Below are 24,702 nucleotides of genomic sequence, written 5' to 3' on the forward strand. Positions count from 1 at the left end.
TCATGGTTGCACTGCATTGGTTGTTAGGGCTAAACAGTGCTGCTTCGCAGGGTGTTGGCAACCAAAGTAACAGTTTGGCGCTGAGTCAATGGAGTTCTTTCTTTAGTGGCTGTATGGCTCTTACAAAGCTAAGCAACCACCACGGCAATGAGAGTTTAGAAGTCAACCTGAATGGAACCGACTTAAAGGCCATTATTTTTTCGACATTGTGTGGGTATATTATGTCTGAAAAGTCTAGCGAAACAGTGTGTGATGTTTGAAGCTTTGGTTGCCATTATACATTAGTTGAATTGAGAAGATGGTGGTACCACAGGGGTGTTTGGGTAATTTAACAAGTCTGAATAATCGGTCGGTGACTCTAAATGAGTTGTTCGTATTTGGCTTTCCAAGTTTCGTATTTGGCATTGACCATGACCCATGTCATGGTCAATGGCATGACAGTGTCAGTGACCCATGTCATGTGCTATGCAATCTGCTCACCGAAACTGTAGATTGCACGTTTTAAAATTAATGTTTCTTTCTTTCTAATACATCGAAAATTTCTAACCTGAAACTCAAAGCGAAGCCAATATTGAATAGCATAGTATTCGATGGAAATTATTATCTTCACAAGCCTAGTAATGACGCTTTGAGTACCGTGCATAGTGCATGCATGGTGTGTACTCTGTGGCTTGGTGTGCGTTGAAGTCAGCCTGTGAGGTGCAGTGAGAACAAAATTCCACGTCTCGCCAACATGGACTTACTTTTGGCGCTTCAGATGGTGGTCACAGCATGCGCTGCAATGTTTTTGCCATGATTGAAAAGTGAGTCCGTATTCTTGGTTGATCACTTTCGGGAGATTTGGCAGACGCATAGCTGTCTGTACATGGGCGACAGCGTTCCTGGCACTCCGATAAGCTAGAGTGCTTGGGACTATGTCAAGAATGCTGTTGCTCATAGATGCGATGCATACTGCACTAGTCACACGAAAGTGCCTCTGAAAGTGATTGTCCAATAATACGGCCCTTGCTTCAAGCATGTTGGTTTCAGTGCCACCCAATATGCGTCATGTGCAGATTCTGTGTTGCCATACAGTAATTTGCAAGTGCGAGTGCTGTCGACGCAGTGCCGATATTGCTGACCAATGTGCGGGGTGCACTTCGTGCTGTGAGCAATGTGGCCGTGGGCCGCAATATTGTAGTGATACGTTTTCCGATGCGGTTCCTTCTTGTGTCTCATCACTGGTCAGAGCGATGCTTCGCCCACATTACCAGTGAGATCAGCTAGCCGTGAACCGGGGATAAGTGTTGCACAGAATTGAGTGGAAGGCATTAGTACGAAATCGTGGCCCTGGATAGCCTCGAGCAAGGCAAAGCAAAGCAGGCTAACAGAATTTTCACAGCAAACATTAATTTTGCTATGCATTCCCTGTCGCTGCTGTCTCATTTTGCAACAATAAAATTATTGCGAAAAGGATATTTTTCCATTTTCTTGCAGTTTCTTTGTTGCAGGGCTAAACTGTATGTGTGACTTGTGTCTGTTCGTGCTCATGTCTTGCTGTGTGAAACATGCAGGGCTCTTCAATGGAGAAGCACTCTGGTGTGTCACTGGGCTTCCCCCTTGGTTTTCCCTCTTCGGCTCAGCCATCCACTGACCACCAGCCACACCAGGCAAGTTCATTAAAAGTGCTCAAGCCACACAAGCTATGCCCAATGAAAGCTGTAAAGAACACCAAAGGAAAATATAACACAAAACTAGATTGTGTGATTACACTTCGACAAGGGTAAATAAGTGACTTTTACCACAATTAGAGGCCCAGTATACCATAGGACAATATAATCTTGTTATAACAAAGTAACATGCTGGTTATATCCAATATCCTTTATAAGCCTGCATGCTGATTACAGAAAAAGAAAAGTTTGCAACTGGGTTTATGTGAAAATAAAGTTGTGTGAGGCCTGCGACGGGCCAGCAAACAGTCTCTGGTTGATTTTGATAGCCTGTAGGCACCTTGCCACCCTGATGCTCGCCGGCGCTCATAGGTTTTCCGCTCCTGACTTGTATTTTGCTGAAACCCTGAACTGCTGTTGTGACATATTGTTTTCTCAACATAGAAAACAATTTACAGTTCTCACCCTTCTCAAGTTTTTTTCTATGAAAGAACTCTTACTGTCAGCTGCTGCTTTTGAAGCCATACCATAACACTATTGGCAGTATATGCTGGAAGGTACTGATGGCTCCCAATTTTCTGTGCAAGACGCTTCTAGGGCGTCTTTCACAAGTAAATTCGTTCTGTATAATCATATCCTCTTCACAATTTCAATTTTCATGCTGAGAGACATGAAAAATAAAAACACACCAAACTTGCTAAGGTTACGGTTTTGTAGAACGTAAAAGCAATGGGCTCCCTGTGGCCCTGCGTTCATTTGGGACACTAAAAATTACGGCTCTTTCGCACTTGCGGTGCTGAGGGCCGTTTTTCACAAGCGCCTCCCTGGGCAGTGCTGGTTCCCCATAGCGGCCGAAAACGTATACGATCGCAGTCTGCAGCAGGTAACGGCGGCACGTTTGGATTATCGCCTACTAAAGGCATTCACTACGCTATCAACGGCACTGCGCACACGCTGTAAAACAGATAGGTGAAGATGCTTATCGCAATAGGTTTGGTGGCGATAGCGTAGAGAAAGAAATTCAACAAAAGTGGACACTCCCATAAAGCCCAGCGGCCGAATTGACTGTAGCACACCAAGCAGATGGGGTTAACACCTTCCGTTTTCGGTTCTGGGCCCGCGTGTATTGAACGCCAGCTGGTACATGCCACGCCGGCTCTGATGATCGGCACGAAAATTATTATTTTTCTTTCCCCCACTTCTACTGTTCAACCACGCGCGGCCTTGGCGTGAAATCATTTTATTATTTAGTAAATATGATTGTGAACGACCTTTACTAGCCTCCACCGAATCTGTGCCATGTGCAATTTCATAAACGCAAGACATCTTCTGAAATGATGAAATATTTATGTTGCTCTGTATAAATGCTCGTTCCAGGCTTTTTGTGCATTTATCCAAAGTTGTGGCACCAGGTAAGCAGCAGTATCTGCCGTATGAAGCTCCACCAAATGCCATCAGCTGAAAAAAAGTAAATTACTGGCATGCATAATTTTAGTATACGTATACCGTATTTACTTGCATAATGGTTGCACTCGCGTAATGATCGCACCCCGGACTTGTCGCAGCGATATGTCGTGTGCCAAGTCTAGCTAATGATGATCGCGCTTACCATCTGTTGAATGCTGTCGAATGCTACACGAACGACTCTCGAAGACATACCAAGCGGTCTGCACGCACCAAACATTCTAAAGCAGATGTCCCATTCCATTCCTTGCATCACTTTCGGCACTTCCATGAAAAAGAAAGCTACAACCAAACTTACCTTGGCTTTATTATTTGTAGGCTTCATAATGGTTTGGTCAATAACAAAAAAAGCGCCTTTCGATTCTTCTTGTCTGCACTCGTGGGCACACAACAAATCGTGAGCGGCAACGATAGTAGCCATGTTTACACTGATATGTTAGAAGTGTACCCTATATACACACCGATGCTTGTAACACAGTTAAGATATTCGCCCACCCTTAGCGGGAACGTGACGTATTAGGATAGTAGTGAAGACAAATGCTGCAGTTTCCGCAGCGTTCACACCATGTGTTTCAATGTCACTGGCAACTAAGTGCGCCCATCTCTGTTTCTATCCCCTCAAAGTGGACATGGCTATTAATGATATTATTCATTACTGATACGGAAGAAACTGTTTCAATGCGCGTAATGTACTCGCGAGAAGAAAAAAATCGCTTTCGGCTTGCTCCGCCGGCCGCCGTTTTTGTTTTGGTGTCCCGCACTGTTACAGTGGAAGCCACCTGCATGTTGACCTGTTGTGATCCCACACCAAATGCAGGAAGAAAAAAAAAATTCTTTTCCCGGAAAATTTAACCCGTGTAATGATTGCACCCTTGAATTTGCGTCAATTTTTTTTACAAAAAAGTGTGATCATTATGCGAGTAAATATGGTAGACCTAACAGGAATACTGCATGTAGAGGCGAAACATGTGTAAGTGGTGAATGGGTGGAATTACAGATAAATTCACTTTTACATACATTTCGTAGCAAATCCAAAACAATGCCATAAGATGTGAAGAAAACATCTGATTTTCAAGCATTCCTCCCTTCCCAGGCATTATTTCCTGCACTTTAAGAGCACCAATACACGGGTGATGGCACGTTTGCAAAACAACTTGGCCTCAGTCCACGCGATGCCAGACCATTTTACATGCTCGCAGAATGCCTTCTACTCTTACTCAAGACAAATTCGTGGGTGCCTTGTTCTCAGTCGCTCAGAAGACAGAACTTTCGAGCCTTGGTTTTTGAGCTCCTCGACGTTATCTTTTGCGCGTTCTGCCGGCACAAGCAACACACTCCTGTGTTATCACTCTTGGCAATTGCTCGTCGCGTTTTCGACAAGAGTGAGTACCAAAAGAAGGTATACATTGTTGCAGGGCCATAAGAAGCGTCATAAACTTGTTCCACTAAAATTCAGACACTCCAAACTAACTGTCACCACGTCCGGCTTGCTTTCTTGCTAACTGCTTCACAACCCCAGGCACGGCGAGCATGCTTGAAAAGTATCCGCAAAAGTTACGAAATTAATTACAATAATTTCGGGGGTCAGAGAATGCATCAATTCAGTACACGCCAAACTGTGGCGCACAGCCGAGCTGCTTTTCACTAACTGCTGCACAACGCCGGGTGCGGTGCGCGTACCTCAGAAGTATCCCAAAAAGTAGCGAAATACAATAATGGTGGGGGTCAGGGAAAGCGTGATGAACTTTTCCCAGTAAGATTCAGTACATGCGAAACCGTCGCCACGGTCGAGCTGCTTTTCGTTGTGTCACAAAGCCGTGTGCGGCAAGCATGCCCAAAAACTACCGAAATAAGTTGCAATAATGTTGGGGCTCATAGAAAGCGTCGCAGACATCTCCCAGTACGACTCATTAACTCAAATTAACTGTGCCAGAGTGGCCGAGCTGTTTTTCGCTAACTGCGTCACTAGTCACGGTAGTGTGCCATAAGCCTAAATTTGCTTGAAATGCGTTGCAGACTGTCAAACAAAATTTGTCACTTTGCCGTAGTCCAGTAGTGCAGTGGTGCTGTGTCGAAATGCAGAAGGAACGCAAGAAAATGCCGGGAGCCCAACAAACAGGCTACATCCAAAAGAGACGGTTCGCCGAACAAGCGAACTTCACATGTGCAGCCGGCCTCGCTCACTTCGGTGGCACGTCTGGCTCTTCACGCATCATATGGCGCATCTGGCGTGGCGCTAGCTTGTTGCTAGGCAACACAAGAAAAATAGGTTGCGAAGTATAAGTTCATTTATACGCACAGCTTTTTAGTTTTAGCAGGAAAGAATAAAAAAATATAATGTCTGTAAGTTCACTTCATTCTTTTTTTCCGTTGCTCGCGTCAACTAACGAATGGGATAAACACTAGGCGTGACGTGTTTCCTGTTGCCAGTTTTCGCCGAGTGTCCCCTCTTGTTGAATTTCTTTCTCTATGGCGATATATGTGAATGCGGCGGGTGACGACCCGTGCGGAGATTTGGTGCTATAGGAATAAGAAACTGTGCGCACCGTCGTTTGCACGTGAGACGGGCAGGTATATACTGTTCTTGATCGCACGTGCTTCGCGCCTTTTCTTGTCCACATGGGATCTAGCGGCTGGAGAATGTATATGATTGCAGTCTGCAGCAGGGAACGACAGTGCGTTTTGGTTATCGTCTGTTAAGAGCATCGCTATGCTTCCAACGGAGCCACGCGCTGCGAAACATATAGGCGAAGATGCTCATCGCAAAAGGACTGGTGGTGATAGCTGTGAATGCCGTGTGTGGCAACCCTAGAGAAGATTTGCTGGTACCGAAATGAGAAACTGAATGGGCGCTGGCGTTTTGATGTAAGACGGGCGGGCGAGTATTGTGGCGAAGCTGTTGCGGCGGGCAGCTATAGGCTGTTCTCGATCATGCACGCCTCGCACATTTTCTTGTCTACACGGGATTTAGCAGCCGGAAAACGTATCGTACGATCGCTGTTGGGAGACATACTGCACGTCGGTGCCCAAAAATCGTGTTTTCAGGGAATGTATTAACCGGCAAAAAGTGAGTGTGACTCTATGGGGTCACTTTTTGTGTTCTTGATTGCGAACATTGGCACCGTGGAAATGTATGTAACGGGAACGCATCAACAAGGTTCTACTGTATTCCTTAATTATACACTCATGCACCCACCGTCTCCTCTCAGAGTACAAGCACCAACATGCCTAATAAGTGTACTGGCAGGTCTTCGGAGATGTTTTGAAGGTGCCTGTGGCAATTTGAGCCTTTAAGGGCCGCAAGAGACTAGCATTCATTTTTTCGGACATTTTCGTTACCCCTAAGGAGTCCGAAAGATCTGACGTTGACTGTACAACTGATCAAGAGGATGCTTCAAATGGTCTGTGAGGCGAACGCGGCGGTAACTAGGAGGACGAGGACAGAAATGATCAACACATTGAGGAATGAACGGCAAAGGAAGTGTGCCACCACTTCTTTGAAAGAACTTCAGCTCAAAAAACAGTGTTGGTTGGCGCCGAGATACAGATGTCCCTCATCCAAACAAAAATAAACTCTTTAGAGCAGTGAAACACAACACTGGGGCATTGTGCGCGGGCTGAGAGTATGTCAGGACAGTTGAGGCTGATTTTCTAGCTGCTGAGAGAGAAACTTGTGAGAAAGTTCAGGCTTCATACCAATGAGCTTGCTATCAGTTCATAATTTCTTTTTTAAATAGCTCGTATAAAAAAGTATTTGCTTCTGTATGTATCTCTGTTTATTCGTATTTAAATTGTTTGACTCGACTTGCAGTGGGCTTTACCATTTTCTTTTTTTCGACGATATTTTATTCACTGTGCATTTTACTGACCCCTCCCTTCTGTTTTCATATTGAATAAAGTAAACTACTCTGTACTATTCAAACTGGATTAAGTTGTTGTTTTTTTAAACATGCTAACTATAGAGATTGACACCAACGGGCGACATGGTGTCAGCCCGTCTTGACATAAAACAAAGTTCTGTGTCACTCAGGGAATTTTCCAAGGCACTCGGTGAAAACCTAGAAAACTCTGGGCATTTGTAAATGTCAACTTGGTAGACACCCTGGACAAGCATCTTCACCTATCTGTTTTACAGCCTGTGGACTGTAGTGCCATAAGTAGCCTACTGCACGCTTTTAGTACGCGATAATTCAAACACGTCGCCGTTCCCTGCTGCAGGCGGCACAAATGTGGGCATCACGTGTCACTTCGGCGGCATCTGGTGTCGCCCACCAGCGCAATTTTGTTTCGGTTTCCCGTCACCACGCAATAGGAAAACAACAAAATGCGTCTCGGGCCGCCGGAGCATCACCAGCTCCACGCGCGTCGACATCTCGTACCGCAATGATCCGCAATATGCTTCACATTATGTAGATTCCAACAATAGGCGAGTCTGCCAAATTTTTTTTAGTTACTTCAGATCATACATTTTCCCGGTTAGTGTGGTTATCGCGGTTAACCCACGGTTATCGCGCAGCGAGCTGGTTCACTGGAGAGGGTCTGGAATGCAACAGGCGTCGCATCAACAAGATCAATGTAGCGACCGCCTTCGTGCCCTCTCTATTTGTGCTTCGACGCTGTGCATGTCTAGCATTTCTGCTTTCCCTGTGGCGCAACAGGTGTCGCACCGACGAATGATGCGTGTCTACCCAAGCTTAATTTAATCACAGTCATGTCTAGCCACCAACCTAGGCACAGCCGTCATTACTGGCTTAACGATGATTGTATACCTAAGTATAATAATTAAAGCTAAATCAAAGGTTAACCAAGTGAAACCAGGGCTTAACCAGGCTAAACCAAGCTTTCACTTTGCATATCCAGTGTTGGCTGAGCTAAGACGCAGCCAATTTTTTCAATAACGTGTATGAACGAGGTTCTACTGTAAATTGAATATAGAATAATGCTATCTGTGCTCAAGGATTTATTAGCAAGTTGGTTTATTTTAACATGTTTGAACATTGCAATTACATTGTCATTGGTAAAAAATTAAACTAGTAAGCCATTATACTGAAGGATTGTGATTTGGCTCATGTTAGCTTTGGAAAATTGAATAATTTCTGTTAGTTGTCTGTTCTTGCCTTTCTGTGCCTTATTATACCGCATCAATTTCCCGTAAACTCAGATGCATTTGACCCTGTACCAGTCGTCACTCATTGCATTTGCCGTCAAGGAGTAAGCTCAGGATTGGAGATAGAACCTGTTTAACAATGTACCCTCACTGTTCGCCAACCTGTGTTTTTTGCTTCTGAGAGGCTGGCTTTTCTGCAAAGCTTAGTCGTCCAGTGGCTAAGCACATTGTACAGGTGAAATTTTGCCAACGAGACAAATATTTTTGCAAAATTCAGCACAAAATTAGACATGCTTTTTTAGATTATATAGAAATAAATGCTAAGAACCATGTTTGCTCCCGCAGGGCCAGCGATATATTCGATTTGTTTCGAATATTTGTATCCAATTGAATATCCGAAAATTTTAAAATACCTAGTTTTCGAATCGAATACGAATGTTAAAAATATAATATATGATAATATTCGAAATTTTCGAATATTCGCACACCCCTAGTCATGACATATTAATCGCAACCTTGAGTAAGAAGGTAGGCAGCGTTGTGCAGGCGTAAGCCTGCACAACACTGCCTCACTGCCACTGCAACACTGCCAACACTGCCATCAAGTAAACTGTCTTCGAAATTGCGTGGTGCATCAACGCGCAGTCCGTATAAGTCTTTACCGTGTTCAATTGTGTCGCGGGCATTTCTGAAGTAATGTTTGTCCTATAACATTGGTGGACGTTTTGGACAACAACACCGTTTTCACTGGCAGTAATAAATATCTCAGCACTCACCCTTTCACTTAGTAACAATGAATAAAGGCCTACAGGCATCCACTTTTCTGTGTTGTTTCCTGTTTCTGTAGTATTAATAATTCCTGTTTGCATAGTAATATTCAGTAACCAATATTTTTGTTCTTTTTCTGAGAGACCGAAAGTCCACCTTGCATTATATTCGTGGTTGTGTTAATTATGTGTAAATACAGTAGTTCAGCAAGTCGTTAGCAAAAGGAATGTGAAATATGAGGCAAAATCTATGTAGACATTAGTACGCAGAGATCAATACACATGCAGACATTTATGTTACTGGCACTCTTGTGCCACTGTAACAACATTTTAAAGTGTGTCCCTAAGTGTTATTATTTTTATGAATAAGTTGAATGGTGCTAATTAAGACAAGGCACATATGGAAACAAGCACACAAGACTGAAAGAAAACTTTCAGGGCTGTCTTCTTGAAGGTTCGTAGTAGTGTGACAGGCTTTCACATCTGCTTTGTAAGAATGCACATGAGTGCACTGATCCTACTGTTCCTTTATTGCCACATATTAACTCGTCAATTGAATACTCGCTACACTGTACCTGCTTTTTGATTGACATTGCGTTGTTTCATCAGCTTTTGTCGCCTTTGTGGTGGCACAGTTAATACTTTAGCCACGCATTAGCTAAACCAGTGCAACTTGTCGTGTGTGCAGGCAAACGAGTTGAGTGCAGCATCACAGCATGGCTTCCCTGGCCGGCCAGCGATGGGGCACCCAGAAGGAATGCCCTCCAACGAGAACTCATCGCATCGAGGCTCCACACTGTCCACCTCTCGCCAGCCGAGCAATAGCTAGGAGCCACATGCATCATTTCAGCGCCGTTTGTACAGGATACATTCTCATGATGTTGTACATCAAGGAAGCATTGTCAACTGTTCGCACTTGGGACGAGCTATGCCCTGATTGTCAGGCAGGCTTCGTAGCCGAACAGACTGCAGGGAAAGTCATTGATAATATAATTTTATTGTTTTATACTTCATCGCAACTCAGAGATTAACAACATGGTTCCCTCTCCCTGGTTGGGATGTCTGCATTTCAACTCTACGCTCAGTGGAGACTGTTTTACACAAGTCTTTTACCACTTCGTTGTCTGCCTCTGTCGAAAGAAGAAACGAAGAGACTGACTCGTAGCAAAGGATGAGCACAGCTCTACAAGCCTTTGCCTCGTGCATCGCAGCATAGCTCGATTTTTCCCTTTCCCATTTTCACTGTTGTGTTCAGTACAGAGTTGGTGTTAATCTTGTGGCAGCTGCTGCCATATTGGACGCTTGTTTCAGTTCATGTGTGCCATCAGGTTGGCTGGCATTTGAAGGTGTGCAAATTCATCTCACGTGTCAGCTCATGCTGCAAAAGACAAAGGGACTTTCCAGAGGAGAGGCTACTCTTCATTTTAATTATTTCTATGTCTTGTATATTTGTATATTTACCTGTGATGTGAGAGTCTTGCTCCTATTAACTTATGGCATGCCCCGAATGAGCAGGAACTTTGCAGCAACTGGTGTTAGCTATGAAATAGATGCAGGCGTTCCTCGGCACAAGCTGTACAAGTGCCGTTCGTCCCGACACGCACCAGTTCTCTGTGTTCCCTCGTTAACTGAGTTGCCGTCTGGTGTTTTATGGTCGCCTTTGAAGTTACCTTGGCCTCTAGCTGCCTGGCCTCTTTCTTCAATTGGAAAATTCAGCCAGGTGTTTATCAAAACCTTCTCCCTTGGCATGTGTCCTGCAATGATGCCATTACACTGTACAAAAGTTCATGTTCAAATTGTTTTTGTTTGTGTAACCTGTACAAAAAGACAATGAACCACGTTGAGATCTTTTAAGTAGCATAAGTGTTCATTTCTGTTAATTTTGACAATATGTATTGTTTGTGCAGTATTTTTTTTCTTCTAACTGCATGTCTTGTAAATAGTAAATAAACGTCGGCATTTTTATGCGGCTTTCTTCTAGTTGTAGAACAGTTTGCGTCGGAAGTAGCTGATGGTTGAAATCACCATCAAACTCGTCAGCAATTCGGCCCCAGGACGAAGACTGTTGATGGCAACCAGAGTCAGCATCGGCATACTTGGGAAGATGATGCACAAGATCACCATCTTGCGAAGGGATCTTCTCAGGACGATTAATACTGTTGCCAGAATGAAGGCAATCACAGCGATTGTGTCGTTGTTTACCAACATAAGCAGCGCACCCCTACAGGAAAAATACAGGAAACAGTTCACTTTTCTTAGACTTCAGAATAGCAGTGAATTATAGTAAAGTAGTATAGCTCTGACTAAAATGAGTGTTGTATTGCTGTGGTACAATTAAAATAGTTAAATCAATTTTGTTATAACGAAAATTATGCAAAGATTTTTTCAACCAAGAAAGATGGAATACATAGTTCTGTAATACAGTTGATAGGATAAAGATGCAAGAAAGATTAATTTTGATATTGCACATACGATACGCTTGTCAACAAAAAAAGCTTAAGCCGTTTGATAAACCCGGGTTATCCTAGCATGCCTGCTGTTCTGCTATTCAAGCACTAATCGCACGAAACTTTGCCGTGTGCGCCTGGACGCTCAGACGCGGCGCCCTCGGACCGTACGTTCAACGGCTCGTCAAAACTCATCGCGATCGGCATCATGGAGTGTGTGCCGGTTCACGCGTTTTGCTCTTGACGAACGACGCGATAGTTGCACTTATTTACAAACGAAGTGATGACTGCGTGAATACGTTGTTTTTCTCCGCGAAGATATACGCAGTGCTTGCGGCTATTTGGTACGTCCGCAATCTAACTACACCTGACAACGAAGCGCTCTGTCGTAAACATTTGGCACCTGCCAGTCGCCGGTAAGTAACGCGAGCGTTATGTTTGTTTACTAACATAGTTTGGGCAAAATCGGGTTCACGGCGTGAAGCCTTACCTTACGCGGGTCTGCATTTTACGTGAAATTTAGCTGTAGAAACTGCACCACGGCGCCGAGTAGCCGGCAGCCGCCGGTAAACATGTCGGGGTGCCGTGGCACCAGCTTTGCTGCGAGAACGCGCCTCGTCTTTTTCTCTTTCCGCTGCGGTGTTGAGATTTGAGTTTCTTTGATTAGCGCTGTAGCGATAGCGTGAGAACTTGAGATGGCTTTGATTGCATAGTCAATAAGGGAACAGATTACTCCCCACAACAACAAAATAAAAGCTTGTATTTAAAGTTGCTTTTTGCAACTTGACCATCGTCAAGTTTGGCTGATCCTCCATCTACATTTAAATTATAATTTGAGCGTATTCTCTGCACTTGTTAAAAGCGTGATAAGCGGTCCAAGGTTCAATATATTATTTCGTCAACCCCGGAAGGAGTAAAAGAAAAAAAATATAAACGCGAAGGAACTGCAGCTATCGCTAAACAGACCAAACTTGCAAAAAAATAAAGGATTGTCGGGGGGGGGGGGGGGGGGGGGGTGACTAAAATGTGAAAGACCAAAGGTGGCATTACAAATGCTCTTTATGAAGCGAAAAATTGAGGCCTTCACTAAAGTGAGATGAACACAACTGTTGAGAGAAAATGTGCGGTGAATCCAAGGTGTGATATGTTGCTACAGACTCCTCAACCATTTCATTTAAAATTTAACAACTCCGAAATATACTCACTAGGAAGCTGTGCTGAGGCTGAAATTTGAACGAAAATAAGTTTCTTGCAGTTGATCTTAAAGAAGGACTTGTACACTAAGTATCCGCCTTCACATTTTATAGCATTTTGTGCACACCAAGTATGACAGTCGGGCATATCTTGAGTTATGAACTCATTAATGTGCTTGTTGCCATATTTTCTGCATTAGGCAGTACATATGTCAGTTTTATATGCATTGTGACCATGCTACATCAACCACACAGCTTGTTTGTTTACAGCTACTCCTATTTCTCGCTTTTTAGGCTAACAGTAGCGCTAAGAATTGCTGAAAATTTACAAACACTGCAATGAACACAAGTATAGAGAGAGCACACAGATACATACATCAAAAAAGAGTAAGCTTTTACTAAATGAAGTAGTTCAAAAAGAAATACATAAATTCTTGTTAAAAAATATTCACATGATAAATTAGGACATTTATGTTCACACAGAAATTGAAAAAAAGAAAGGAAATGAAAGAAAGGAAGCATTACTGAGCATTTAATAAGTAAAAAAGCAATTAATATTGAGCCTTAATGTGGAGGGAACTGGCAGAAACGTCCATCTATTTCCAGAATGACAGTTTTAAACTTGTCTCACTCCTATCTTATATCAGATACTCTGCTGACATCCAGGAACATCCACATTTTTGCAGCCCTTGCACATATGGTAGGGCCAGCAATACTTACAAATAAAGTATTGTTATCAGTGGTTTAGTGGGTTAATTAACCATGGCGCTGTTGTTATGACTTAAGAATGTGGTCATGGAAACAGCCGTCGCTATGGAACGATTGGTAGTACAACACATAAGAAATGTGGAGGTTGTGTGTTCGACTCCCATTGGCAGCTAGCTTCTTTTTATTCACATTGTTTTCCCTTTTAGCTTATCATTTCTAAACTTCAATTAAAACTACAAATAATTCCACCTGTGTTTTCCTTGGCTTCATTCAGTAATTGGCTTCATATGGTTGCGACTAACAAAAAATTGGGACCCCTTAGTTCTCTTTCTTCTCATTCACCTTCAAGTTTTGTCATTTGCCGAAGCAAAGGCAATGATTCGGACACTAAAGTCTTGCCATGACACATATCACATACCAGGAGAAAATGGGCTCAGATTAGTTGGTGAGGCACCCAAACAAGTGTGCACTTATTAAAACCTAGCATGAACCAATCATACTGGGACAAGTCCGCTGAGCAGGGTCATTTGTTGGGCGAACTTTCTCAAGGAGAAAAATTGAAGGGGCGCCTTCATGGAGATTGGCTTGTGAAGGCTCCCCGCATGATGTAATGCTCCTTCCTAGTTTATTTCTTCCACAAATGAACAGGCATATTGCATGTCACATACACTAAGTACATAACTAGCAAGAAAGGCACATGCCTGAAAAATTAGGATCATCGTCAATGATGTACATTGTTGACCTGTGTGCCTTTGTTGCTTGTTTTGTAATTAACTCATGTGACGTGTGATATGTCTTTATATATTTTTTCCTTGTGCGTAGTGAAAATTGTGGTGTGAGTGAGCACTTGTATGCGACCTCTTTCTTGATGTTTGTTGTTGCAGTGCTCTATTACCTTATGATGAAATATTTACTAGCTGAACTGTCCATCCTAAACACTATGAATGCCAATTTTATGGAATATAATTGAGGGTTTGACGAAAGCTCATTGGTGAGGTAAGAACATGACTGAAGAAAAATGTGCACTTGCCAATAGAAACAACTACTTTCATGGGGTAAACAGAGGGGCAAAGAAGCAAAACGAGAAATTAAATATATAGTGTGACATTTTTAAATGTACCTTTATTGCACTAGTCTGTCAAGCTTGATAAAATGTGCACAGACCAGCATAAGTTGTTAGTGACTTAATGAGGAAAAGCTGTGTTGGCACAGGTGCAGGAGGGATTTGTTGAAATGACTTTTAGAAGGCTTAATACAGTCGTATAATGCATCAATTTGTTCAATCCTCTAGCTCAGCATGAAACATGGTGGCATCAGCTATATAGGCTGCTATGCAGGTTTTGTCTGTCAAATCGCACATGCTGCACCTTCAAGAAATGGGTTATGTATGTCATGTCAGGTAAAAGGATGAGCAGTTATTTGTCACCACATATAATTTGGTGCAAGTGATGTAAAATATGCACTCTTAGTTAATGTAATGTTCTATTTGAACAGCATATAATTAAGGATTAACTAATTTGGGTAGTCAAGAATTATTGACGTTTTCGTTTTATATTAGTCATTATTCTGTGCATTTCACACACTGTGCGTGAGGTTTTTCCTAAGTAGAGCAGCTGACTTTCACTTGTTGTTCACGTACATGGCGTCGCATAATATGTAGGGTAGGGTTTAGGCAATGCCTACTGATGTTCTGAGGAGCAGGTAAATGCAAAAGATGTACAGCCTTTGCATCATGTACCATATATCCTGGCTTGGCATACTTACAGATGTGCATTCAGCCTTGTCATCTTAACAAGGCAGCAACATACATGTCCTTGCAGCTTGTTACACAATGTGGAACCAGACAAAAGATGCAAAAAGAGGGGACGTAGAGCAATGCTTGTCTATGTTCCCACTTTTGTGTCCTTCGTCTGATTCCATGCTGTGTAAGATGATGGTATGCCATCTAGCCCAGTCTCATACCTTGATATCCTTGCAGATTTCTTGTACCACCAGTGAGTGTTATGGCCCCACCGTCCCCACCACTGACAAGGCCAGCTGCTGATGCTTCCCTGACAGATATGGCGGGGGAAGTCCTTACCAATGGCAATGCCTATGAAGAAATTGCCCAGATTGGTACAGGTGCCTTTGGCACTGTGTACAAGGCCCGAGACCGTCAGAACGAAGGACGTTTTGTTGCCCTCAAGAAAGTGCGTGTATCACTCAACGAGGAAGGCATCCCCACTGGAACGCTGCGTGAAATTGGCCTCCTCCGTCAGCTGGATGCTGCGCAGCACCCAAATGTGGTGCGTCTGCTGGACATCTGCCATGGCAATCGGCTGGAACGGGAGCTGGTGCTTTTTCTTGTCTTTGAGCACATTGACCAGGACTTGGCAGGTTTCTTGGAGCGCTGCCCTGAACCAGGCCTTGAGCCTGAGCTCATTGCCTGGCTTCTGAAGCAGCTGCTGACGGGAGTGGAGTTTCTGCACTCGCATCGCATTGTCCATCGTGATCTGAAGCCCCAGAATGTGTTGGTGACTGCTCAGCGACAACTTAAGCTTGCTGACTTTGGCTTGGCTCGCCTCTATGAGCGGGAAATGTCACTGACGCCTGTGGTGGTCACGCTGTGGTACCGCCCACCTGAGGTGCGTGTGCTTGCCTTTGTCTTTGTTTTGCATGTAGGACACTTATAGATGTTGCTCTGTATATATATGATGCTTAATCTGGGACTTGTTGAATGAAAGTGGCTTGAAAAGCTTGTCTTGCTTACTGTGTTCCTTGATCCTGATATCATGATTGCTTTGTGAACACAGTAAATATAATTGTTATTTGCAGTAGAAAATGTGCACAGTCAGGCAAAAGCAAGTAGATTAAAGGTAGATGGCACCTATGAATCGTCAAGGAACTTTGCCTACTGAATCAATACCATCCCTGTTGTCACACAATTTGCTACATCTGGGGCACTGCATCAAACTTTGCCTTTGTAAAGAAATCAAATTATCTTTATTTTATTTTTTGATAATTGTGTGGAGGCAGCAGAGATATTCGAATGTGCCTGCAGACCAATTGCAATTTGATGGCTTTTGCTGCTACTATACTGGAAAGCAATATTATAACCTTTCATCCACAAAGTTGCCTCAATACTATGCTCCTTTCTTGCTAATGTTGTTAATGCATGTCAGTAACATTTCTTAGAAATTCTTGAGATGATTTTTTGCTTGAGATGCATCTCTCCCGCTCAATGCCTTTGAGCAGATTCTGAAAGGGCCTGAATATGAAAATTACCAGGGAATGGTATTAATGCACTATGACCATTTATTTCAGTTGGGAAGTATCATTGTGCTGTGCTTGTCTGAGCCAAGAAGTGGTCTAGAGTTCGGATGCATTTCTGAGTATGGCACTTGGATATTGAGAAGCAGTCACCGGGCTGCATTCTAACCGGATAACAAATGGTCATGCGCGACTCATTCGATAGCAAATGTACATGTACAACAAAGACATATTCGAGAAGAGCTAAGACACACGAGCACGTACGTCAACAACAGCAACTAAATATGCAAGTAAATATAGATATTAACATAAAATTGTTCTACGAGACACTCAATGTTGTCCTGCAGATCATCAGTTGTAGTTCGAGAAAAACTGCGCCAGTTTGTGTTCCAGTTAGAGCATGTAGGTTAAAAAATGCGGCTCTCTCACTATCTTCCCTGAGCTGACAGCTTGCCCAAAGCGTGTTGTCCACTCTTAATGAGCTAGTAAAATCTATGCAGGTTCTCCTTCAAGCAAATTATGGCTCACCAGTGGATCTGTGGAGCTGCGGCTGCATCTTGGCGGAAATGGCACGCCGCAAGCCTCTTTTTGGTGGTCGTTCTGAGGCAGACCAGCTTACGCGTATCTTAGAGATCATGGGACTTCCACCGGCAGATGAGTGGCCAGCAGATGCTGCTGTTTCAAGGCAGACATTCTCTAACTTCAGCACTTTTGGAACTTCTTTGGAGCAAGCAGTGCCACAACTTGAAGGTCCCTTCATCGATCTGCTGCATCAGATGCTGCGTTTCAGCCCCCACCGTCGCATCACCGCAAAGGCTGCTCTGTCACACCCATGCTTGGCAGACGTTAATGAAGTCGCCGTGTCCTGATATAAAACTGTATGGCAGACACCCGTGCTTGAGAGACGTCTGCAGCAGCACATGCACAGAGGCAAGGGAAAGGTGATCTCCAAATTCTTGTCACTAGAGCTGCCCTTCAGTTTGGGAAATTATTGCTCAAGTCTCCTTTGTGTCTACTTTTGTGGATTTGACCTGGCAACCTCCCCTAGCTGCCACAGCTACTTTTAATGAATTCGGATGCACTATTTGTTTAGCCTTTTTATTATTTTCCTTTTAATTCTAGAACACAAGCAAGCAGTGGCTTTAGAATGTTTGTGGTGCTGTTGGTAGCTGTGTATCATGGTTTTGTTACAGAATTGAACATATGTTTTTGGATGTGTTCGGTAGAAATGTGAATGCTAATTTCATAACCATGACATGAATATAGTGAATTTTTCTCTTCCCTAGTTCCATTTCACTAGCAATGAACTAGTAAAATGAAGAAAATGAAGAGAATCTCTTCACACTCTTTGTCACTCAGGCAAATTCTGCATGGCGCACAGTGTGTATTTCGGCTTCTGCATGAGGGGATTCCTCTGTTCTATTAACATTTGTAAAATGTGGTTTGTCTTCATTATAGCTCAGTTAGGGATGCTATCCTGAAGATCATAATGAACTAGCCACTTAAATAATTTCTGTACATGTCAAGATGGCACTTTATTGCCTTTTTACCTGAGCTCTTACGCTTATATGTAGAGCAAGTTAGTTTCTCGAGAGGTTTCTGGAGACAACATGAAAAGGTCGGCTATGAGAAAGCAAACTTGTCAGCTGTCAGAAACACCTGGAGATGCGATGCCAGCTTCCAGGATGCATAAAGTGCCTTTGTCTTTAGGCTTTAAACCTTTACATGTATGATTGACATGCAAGATTTCTGGCAGCGCATGAGCGAGCCTTATTTGGCTTTGCAGCTCATTTACAGGACTGTCAGTAGACAGCAAGATTTAAAGCGACGAAAATTGCCTATACCAGCCGCATGGCGTAGAGTGTTTTATGAGGGCTGGATCTGAAGATGTTGCGACTGTGTGCGTTGGACGATGTCATTTCTAATCTGCATAACCTACACAGCATAATTAGATATGACGGCATTTTTGTTATGTAGGCCAACTGTTATTGTTAAGGCAACTTGCATCAGGCCACTGCTAGGGTTTGTTTTGTACAAGAGTTCTGAAAATCGCTAGTGGGGTCTGTACTGTGTACAGTTGCTGTATTACTATAATTATTGATTGCTTGCTGGCCATTAGAATGCATTGTATTCGCACATATAACAGTTGTCTTTTTCTGTAACTGCCACTCCAGACATGCGCCTCATTCCGCGTCTTGAGGCAAGCTACGAATATAATGCAAAATTTTTTTTTTTTGTAAGAGCACACAGCCATTGTTACCACACTCATTGCCAATCCATGATTTAACCCTCAGTCCTCAATGTGCCAAAGAGCAGCATAGCAAGGTGCCAGGCCCTTGTCTTTCTCACTGAGGGTAAATATGAGGGGTCAGTGGTGGCTGAAGCTCTGTCAGGTATAGATTTTTCGTTTCAGCTTTCATTATCAACATAATCTCCCTCTAATGTAACACACTTGTGCTGGCAGTGCTACAGTGTCTTCATTCCAGTGGGAAAAACATGTCAGGTTGCAAGCCTAAGAACTCGAAAGAATCAAAAACTTCACTTACATATAGAAACTGCAATCGAGCAAGAGCTTTCTTCATGTAGCGGGAAAATGGAGGCGGGAGGGGACCAGCTCTGGGGAAAGGCATGGGCAGAAAACACTTTGAAGCCTGCAATTGGGGACTGTTGCACTAGTAAGCCCTGAGGTGTGGGCTGAAGTGTAGTCCTGGTAGTACAGGACTCCTTTTGTCAGCACTCCTTGTTTTCCTCTCAAATTTATGCCAGAGATATTTCAAGAGAGTTGTGTGGAGAAGAGTCCAGTGATACATTTGCAAGGTAGTCAACTGGGAGCACACCTTGGAAATGCTGAAGCATGGATGCCATCGCTCTGCTTGCTTAAAAGCATAATCTTTATTACCTTATTTATTTATAGCACCAAACCAAACTTGAAAATCAAACAAAAAGAATTATCTGCTTCACTCTCAAAGAGTGGAAAATTCTTCAGTGATATGGTATGCTGAGGAATGGGGGGCTTTTGATAGAGGGTGGAAAGCCGTGGAACACATTGAGCAGAATCGTTTGAGAAGTCAAGCTCATTGCCTATAATAAAATTGTTTCCAGCGTTGTGATGCCCTGACATGTCAGCAACTTGACAAATTGGTGCTTGCATAATAATGTCCAGGACAAAGCCAATATTTTCTTTTGTGGTGGCATTTGATACTCTCCCTGACCTCAGCCTGCCTTGAGTGCTTTCTCTGCCATGCTTGTATTTTGATGCCAAGTGTTCAACAACAGCTTATATAGAGACACTGCCGCATGAAGTACTGAGAATGTCTTGGAGTGAAACTGTTTAAAACAGCATAGTGCTCCAGTTTTCTTCCATTTCGTACAGATGCTGTAGGGCACGAGGCAGTCTTAAACAAGCAATAAGGTGAACGAAGTCAGGCAAATTGGAATGCATTTGCTGTTTACACAGACTACACAGACAGCTGTTTGCTGTCTGTGTCCTCAAAGTTACACATATCATGGACTGGCATGTAGTGTAGTGCAGTGAAGAAAAGGATGCAAAGAAACAGAACAGAGAAACAATTCTCTTTCAAAAACCATGAAAGGTAACGATTGTCTCTGTGTTCCGCTTCCTTTTGTGTCTTTGTTTTCGCTGCACTACACTACATGTCATTCCATGATGATCAATCAACAAGCCCACATCGCCATCCTCGTTATGTGGATCATTCCCTCTCCCCTTTTTTTCCCCACATCTGCTGCACCACCAAGTGTGTGTGTAGCGAAAGCTAACCCAAGAGGTCATGCAACTCATGCAAGAGTCTGTTAGTGTGCATTCCCACATATCTATAATACAAAGTGGTGCTGCACGATACAAAGTGGTGCAAAGTTGACTGGAACTGGACTTTAAAGGGACCCCGAAACACATTTTGAACAGAGTAAGAAAACATTCCCAATCTGTAGAAGAGGCCCCTACAATAATGTGAGCCAAGCATTGCACTGCATGCAGCAGGAAATTTACAATCTCATGTCAAAAGCAGTGAAAAATCACTTGCCCTCGCCTCTGCAATTTCGTCATCACAACCAACCGGTCCCGACAACAGCTATTGGTTGATTTCGTGATCATGAGAATGTTCTCGGTAATACTATTGTTGCTAATTATTTAGTTAAATAAATGAAAAATATATATGTCTGTGATCTCAAAAAGACAAAAATCATTTCATCTTTTCACTGCCTGTCCCTCCACTGTGGCACTCTTTTTTTTGCCACCTTGTCATCTTCCAAGATCGACAAAGGTGCGATAACTGCACTTGAAAGATTCAAAAATTTTTTGCAGCGGGAGATTCAGGAGGTGACATCCTTTAATTGTGAACTCATTCCATGATTAGTTAGAAAAGTGTTTCAGGGGCCCTTTAACTGTTAGATTGCCCAAGGTCAGTAGAGAATAGCTAAAGAGAAGCAGTTATCGCATTTAGCAATTTGTAGCTACCTGTTTACATGCGTGTGCAGTGTCCATTTTGTGTCAGTCCCTCCCTGTAGTTTTATGCATCGGGAGGTCATGTAATCATAAATGTTTAAAAATTATCATTTAGACCTCTAAAAGTCTGCCTCAGCCTTAGATCTGCAATCATTTGATGTTTTTGCAGGTACCCTATCTAAACTTGCAAGACAGGAAATGAAGATGAGATGTTCCTCTTAGGTGTAATTCACTTTCCAACTTGTAAACACATTTTGCATAATGCTGTTTTGTGTTTACCTTCACAGAATTGTTTATGGAGTTGTAATTGATATCCGAGAAAGACACTAGAGTGGGCTGTTGATTGTTCCAATGATTTCTATCACTCATACTTAACCGGTGCTATTCCTGTATTGTTGCTGAGTGAGTGCACCCCTCGCTCTACTGTGTCTGAGTTACATATCATCCTGCGCACTGTCAAGCAGGGTACATTTTACATGTTATGAGTACGTCTTTATTTGTGTGTTACATTCATATATACCCAGCATCATCTTATTTTTTATTCCGTGGATTCATTTCACTCCCACTGTCGTTGCTTTCATTTCTTTTTTCTCGTAATGGTGATGCAGATATACATATGCGCTGGTCCTGGTGGTACCTCCAATGCCAGTGCAAGCCCTCATGTAAGCATTTCTCGAGCAAAAAAATGTGCTCCTGTTTGCCCAGTGAAAATTGCTGTGTGTAAAGCGCATCTTAATTCTCTGCTCGTAATCCTCACTTATTTCTTGCTACTAAGTGATTCATGGCAGATTTCATTAGCAGGGTCAGCACAACTTTTTCTGTTCTTTTTGGAGCAAGTGCATTTTAATGGTAGAGTGAGGGCACGATCGCATTTTCCAGTAAGTTATTTGGAGCAGATTTTGATCCTTGAAACAGTTACAGCTGCTCCGCAAAAACCCACGGAGTGAAATGAAATTCTGTGTGCTGTATTGCCTTCATGCACGCTTTTTCGGTGTTTTATTGCTTACTGAGCTTGGTGGCGCTGCAGTAGTTGTGGTTTTCTGTAGTAATGGTGGACATCATGGATGACTCGTCCCAGCATGCATCATTGCTTTTTCAGCTCAATAGTGGCAGCCCTGAGTTGAATCTCTAGAACTCTAAGTGCGGTGAACTATGGCAGTGAACAGTGTAAGTGGGTGACGACAAGCAGGGTATCCTGAGTAACTCGTGAGTCTGGTAGAGCATTCCGCTCCCACACTGTACTCTGGTGACATAGGTCTTGTTCCACTCGTGGATGAGGAGGCGTTGCTCTTTTGCAGAAAGAATTGCTCACTCACAGAGTCAGTCCGCTTGATTGGAATTCACCATTAGAACATTGGACTTCACCATTAGCAATGAATTTATGCCACACTCACCTTTTTCCTTCATTGTCACAATGCTCGTCTGCAGACATGCTACTGTTGCTGTGGGCTCACTGTGCAGAAAATAGAGTGCTAGCATAGGTACTAGCAAGAGGTCAATGACTCATTTCCTGGCTCACTACGCAGGAAAGTCATTAGGTGACACCTCACTGGTCACCTGATGACCAGTGAGGGGTTTTTGCAAGGGCTTGGCTGAAATTTGAGCTGCCATTCTTTGCATGGCAGATCTGCAGGTACTGATGACCATTATGTTGGGTGCACCTGTGATAGGCATTAAAGAGTGTGCACATAATATTTGGAGCCAGTCACAAATGCGACGCGACAGCTATGAATTTGCTATTCAGATCTACAGTAGCACCCGTGATGGTCCGAGAACTTTACGTTAGCAGAAAATTACTGCCAACTGTAACTCAGATGTGTTACTACCTACTAAAGGTAGCAGCAGTTGATCATGATATCTATCAATGAATTGGTGCTGTCCTTTATTTTGTTGTCATTTAATGCAGATTGTGCATAATGTTCCTTTTATGTCAGCTCAGCTCTGAAACCAGAGTGTCTAGCATTTGCAGAGAAATTGCATTTGCATTTGTCTAGCTGCTGACACACTTCTTGTGCTGAAGTATACTATATTCGTTCTTGTCGTACAAAGAAGTGTGCATTAGCTGAAGATGTTTTCAGATGTGCCATACTCATCTCATACTTGTGCCTTATGGTATGCTTGCATGTTTGCAATGAGCATGTGCGTTTTTTAGTTATCTTGGATACAGCATATCAAAACATTGCTATATCAGATAATTTTTTACCATTGTATACATATCACCACTTTTGGTGCATCGGATATGCTGACAGGGTGAGCAGCTCATGTGATGACACATTGCAATGGTGCCTTCAACCAGATGTGACTTTTGACAGAATAAAAGCGTCCTGATATAACAGGTCCTGTGAAGGCCTTGTTATGGGGAACGAAGTGGAGTTGTTATAGTGGTCTCATCTAGGCAAGAAATTATGCACATAAACATGATGCCTAAAACTGATGGCTGCCTAGGTTTATCCTTCATTTGCCGCCCTATTAGAATAATATTGTAGACTTGTTGCACCAGTCTCTGTGAGTCAGCCACTGGGCATTCCTTTTCAGAGCGTCACACACATGGGTTCTATTTCCTGCTGCATTTTATTGGACATAGGATTTGTTTTTTTCATCAAGATGCATCAAGTTTTGAGATGTTATTACAGGGCTATAGGCAGTCAAAACTTAGCCAGCAAGTGTGCTATGCTTAGGACTCACTGATGATGGCTTTTCTATTCAGCGATAGGTTAATGCATGTATGCGGAACTGAAGTACTAGTTAACGAGGGTATTTTACAGCCCCTCTAAAACCCTATCGGCTATTGCTAGCGTGAGGGATGCCACTGTGAAGTGTGTTGCACCTTCCTGTTTGGTTTATTAGAGGTTGGATTGCACAACATTTTGACGAGACACACAGAAGAGAAACACAGACCACAGAGTGCTCTGTAGTGTGTGTTTCTCTTCTGTGTGTCTCGTCAAAATGTTGCGCAATCGAACCTCTAATATGCTATACCATCACGCCCAGTCTTCAACCTTGGCAACCTTCCTGTTTATTCCACTCACAGGACAAGTACAATATTGCAAGCTCTTCCGTCTTCAAAATAAAAGCAGTGAGAAGCAGCAATGTCAGTGTCAGGCTGAAAGCAGGTGTATCTTCAGGGAACGGTGATTGTTTAGCAATTGCCTGGAGTTCTTTGTTGTTTGTTCCTCACTTCCTAACAACTATACATGATAGTTAATGTGTGCCAACCTGTTCAAGGACCAAACCTGAGACAAACTAACTATATCTGATCTTACCTGAGAGAGGTCATTTTCATGGCCCTCTTGCAAGGCCACTGGTTTCTCTGCAAAATTGCTGTTTTGCTCTAGGGTGGGGTAACTGATCTGGCTCTGACAGCAAAACATTATGTGAGGTGCAAGCCGTGCCGTTCGCATAAAATAGGTCACAAGTGGGAGCTGCTCCCTCTACTCTTCCTCCCCACATTTCAGAACGGTCTGTGATGATGTGAAAGTGTGCAAGAGCTCGTTGCCCTTTTTGTAGGAAAAACCCTTTCAGACTGAGCAGCTTTCCACACTGTTTAACATTGCCCTTTCACCGTTCATCTCGGGCTGTACATAGGTGTGTTTGATAGGACTGCATGAAGGTGATTGAAATCACTCAGATATGTTGCAGAGACACATTTATCCTCC

The 24,702-nt window shown here is 43.1% G+C and overlaps 2 protein-coding genes and 1 long non-coding RNA gene across 14 annotated transcripts in view; 2 read left to right on the forward strand and 1 right to left on the reverse strand.

Annotated features, from left to right (window-relative positions):
• The window catches only part of Alh (coiled coil domain containing protein Alhambra), a 55,825-nt gene extending 44,858 nt beyond the window's left edge, over nucleotides 1–10,967 (forward strand). For all 11 annotated transcript variants that reach the window (XM_055076865.2, XM_050188606.3, XM_055076869.2 and 8 more), the window contains 2 exons: nucleotides 1,554–1,649; nucleotides 9,676–10,967. In XM_055076865.2, the coding sequence (XP_054932840.1) occupies nucleotides 1,554–1,649; nucleotides 9,676–9,816 (237 nt within the window). In that variant the 3' untranslated portion in view covers nucleotides 9,817–10,967. The remainder of the gene's footprint in view (nucleotides 1–1,553; nucleotides 1,650–9,675) is intronic.
• LOC126541715 (uncharacterized) lies at nucleotides 10,828–12,409 on the reverse strand. Its single transcript, XR_007601711.3, has 2 exons — nucleotides 11,925–12,409; nucleotides 10,828–11,208 (listed from the first exon to the last, which is right to left on the reverse strand). It is a non-coding gene; the product is annotated as an uncharacterized lncRNA (long non-coding RNA).
• Nucleotides 11,215–23,418, forward strand: LOC126541714 (cyclin-dependent kinase 4-like). 2 transcript variants are annotated; one of them, XR_008614808.1, is made up of 4 exons: nucleotides 11,215–11,850; nucleotides 15,314–15,959; nucleotides 17,085–17,525; nucleotides 21,216–23,418. XR_008614808.1 is itself a non-coding variant. In XM_050188613.3 (3 exons), the coding sequence occupies exons 2-3, from the start codon at nucleotides 15,339–15,341 to the stop codon at nucleotides 17,451–17,453; spliced, it is 990 nt and encodes a 329-aa protein (XP_050044570.1). In that variant the 5' UTR covers nucleotides 11,215–11,850; nucleotides 15,314–15,338; the 3' UTR covers nucleotides 17,454–23,418. The 2 variants fall into 2 exon arrangements, 1 of the variants encoding a protein (XP_050044570.1); XM_050188613.3 differs by having other exon boundaries at nucleotides 17,085–23,418.
• The last annotated feature ends 1,284 nt before the right edge of the window (nucleotides 23,419–24,702 follow it).

Source organism: Dermacentor andersoni, chromosome 2 (assembly GCF_023375885.2).
Source record: "Dermacentor andersoni chromosome 2, qqDerAnde1_hic_scaffold, whole genome shotgun sequence".
Lineage (NCBI taxonomy): Eukaryota > Metazoa > Arthropoda > Arachnida > Ixodida > Ixodidae > Dermacentor > Dermacentor andersoni.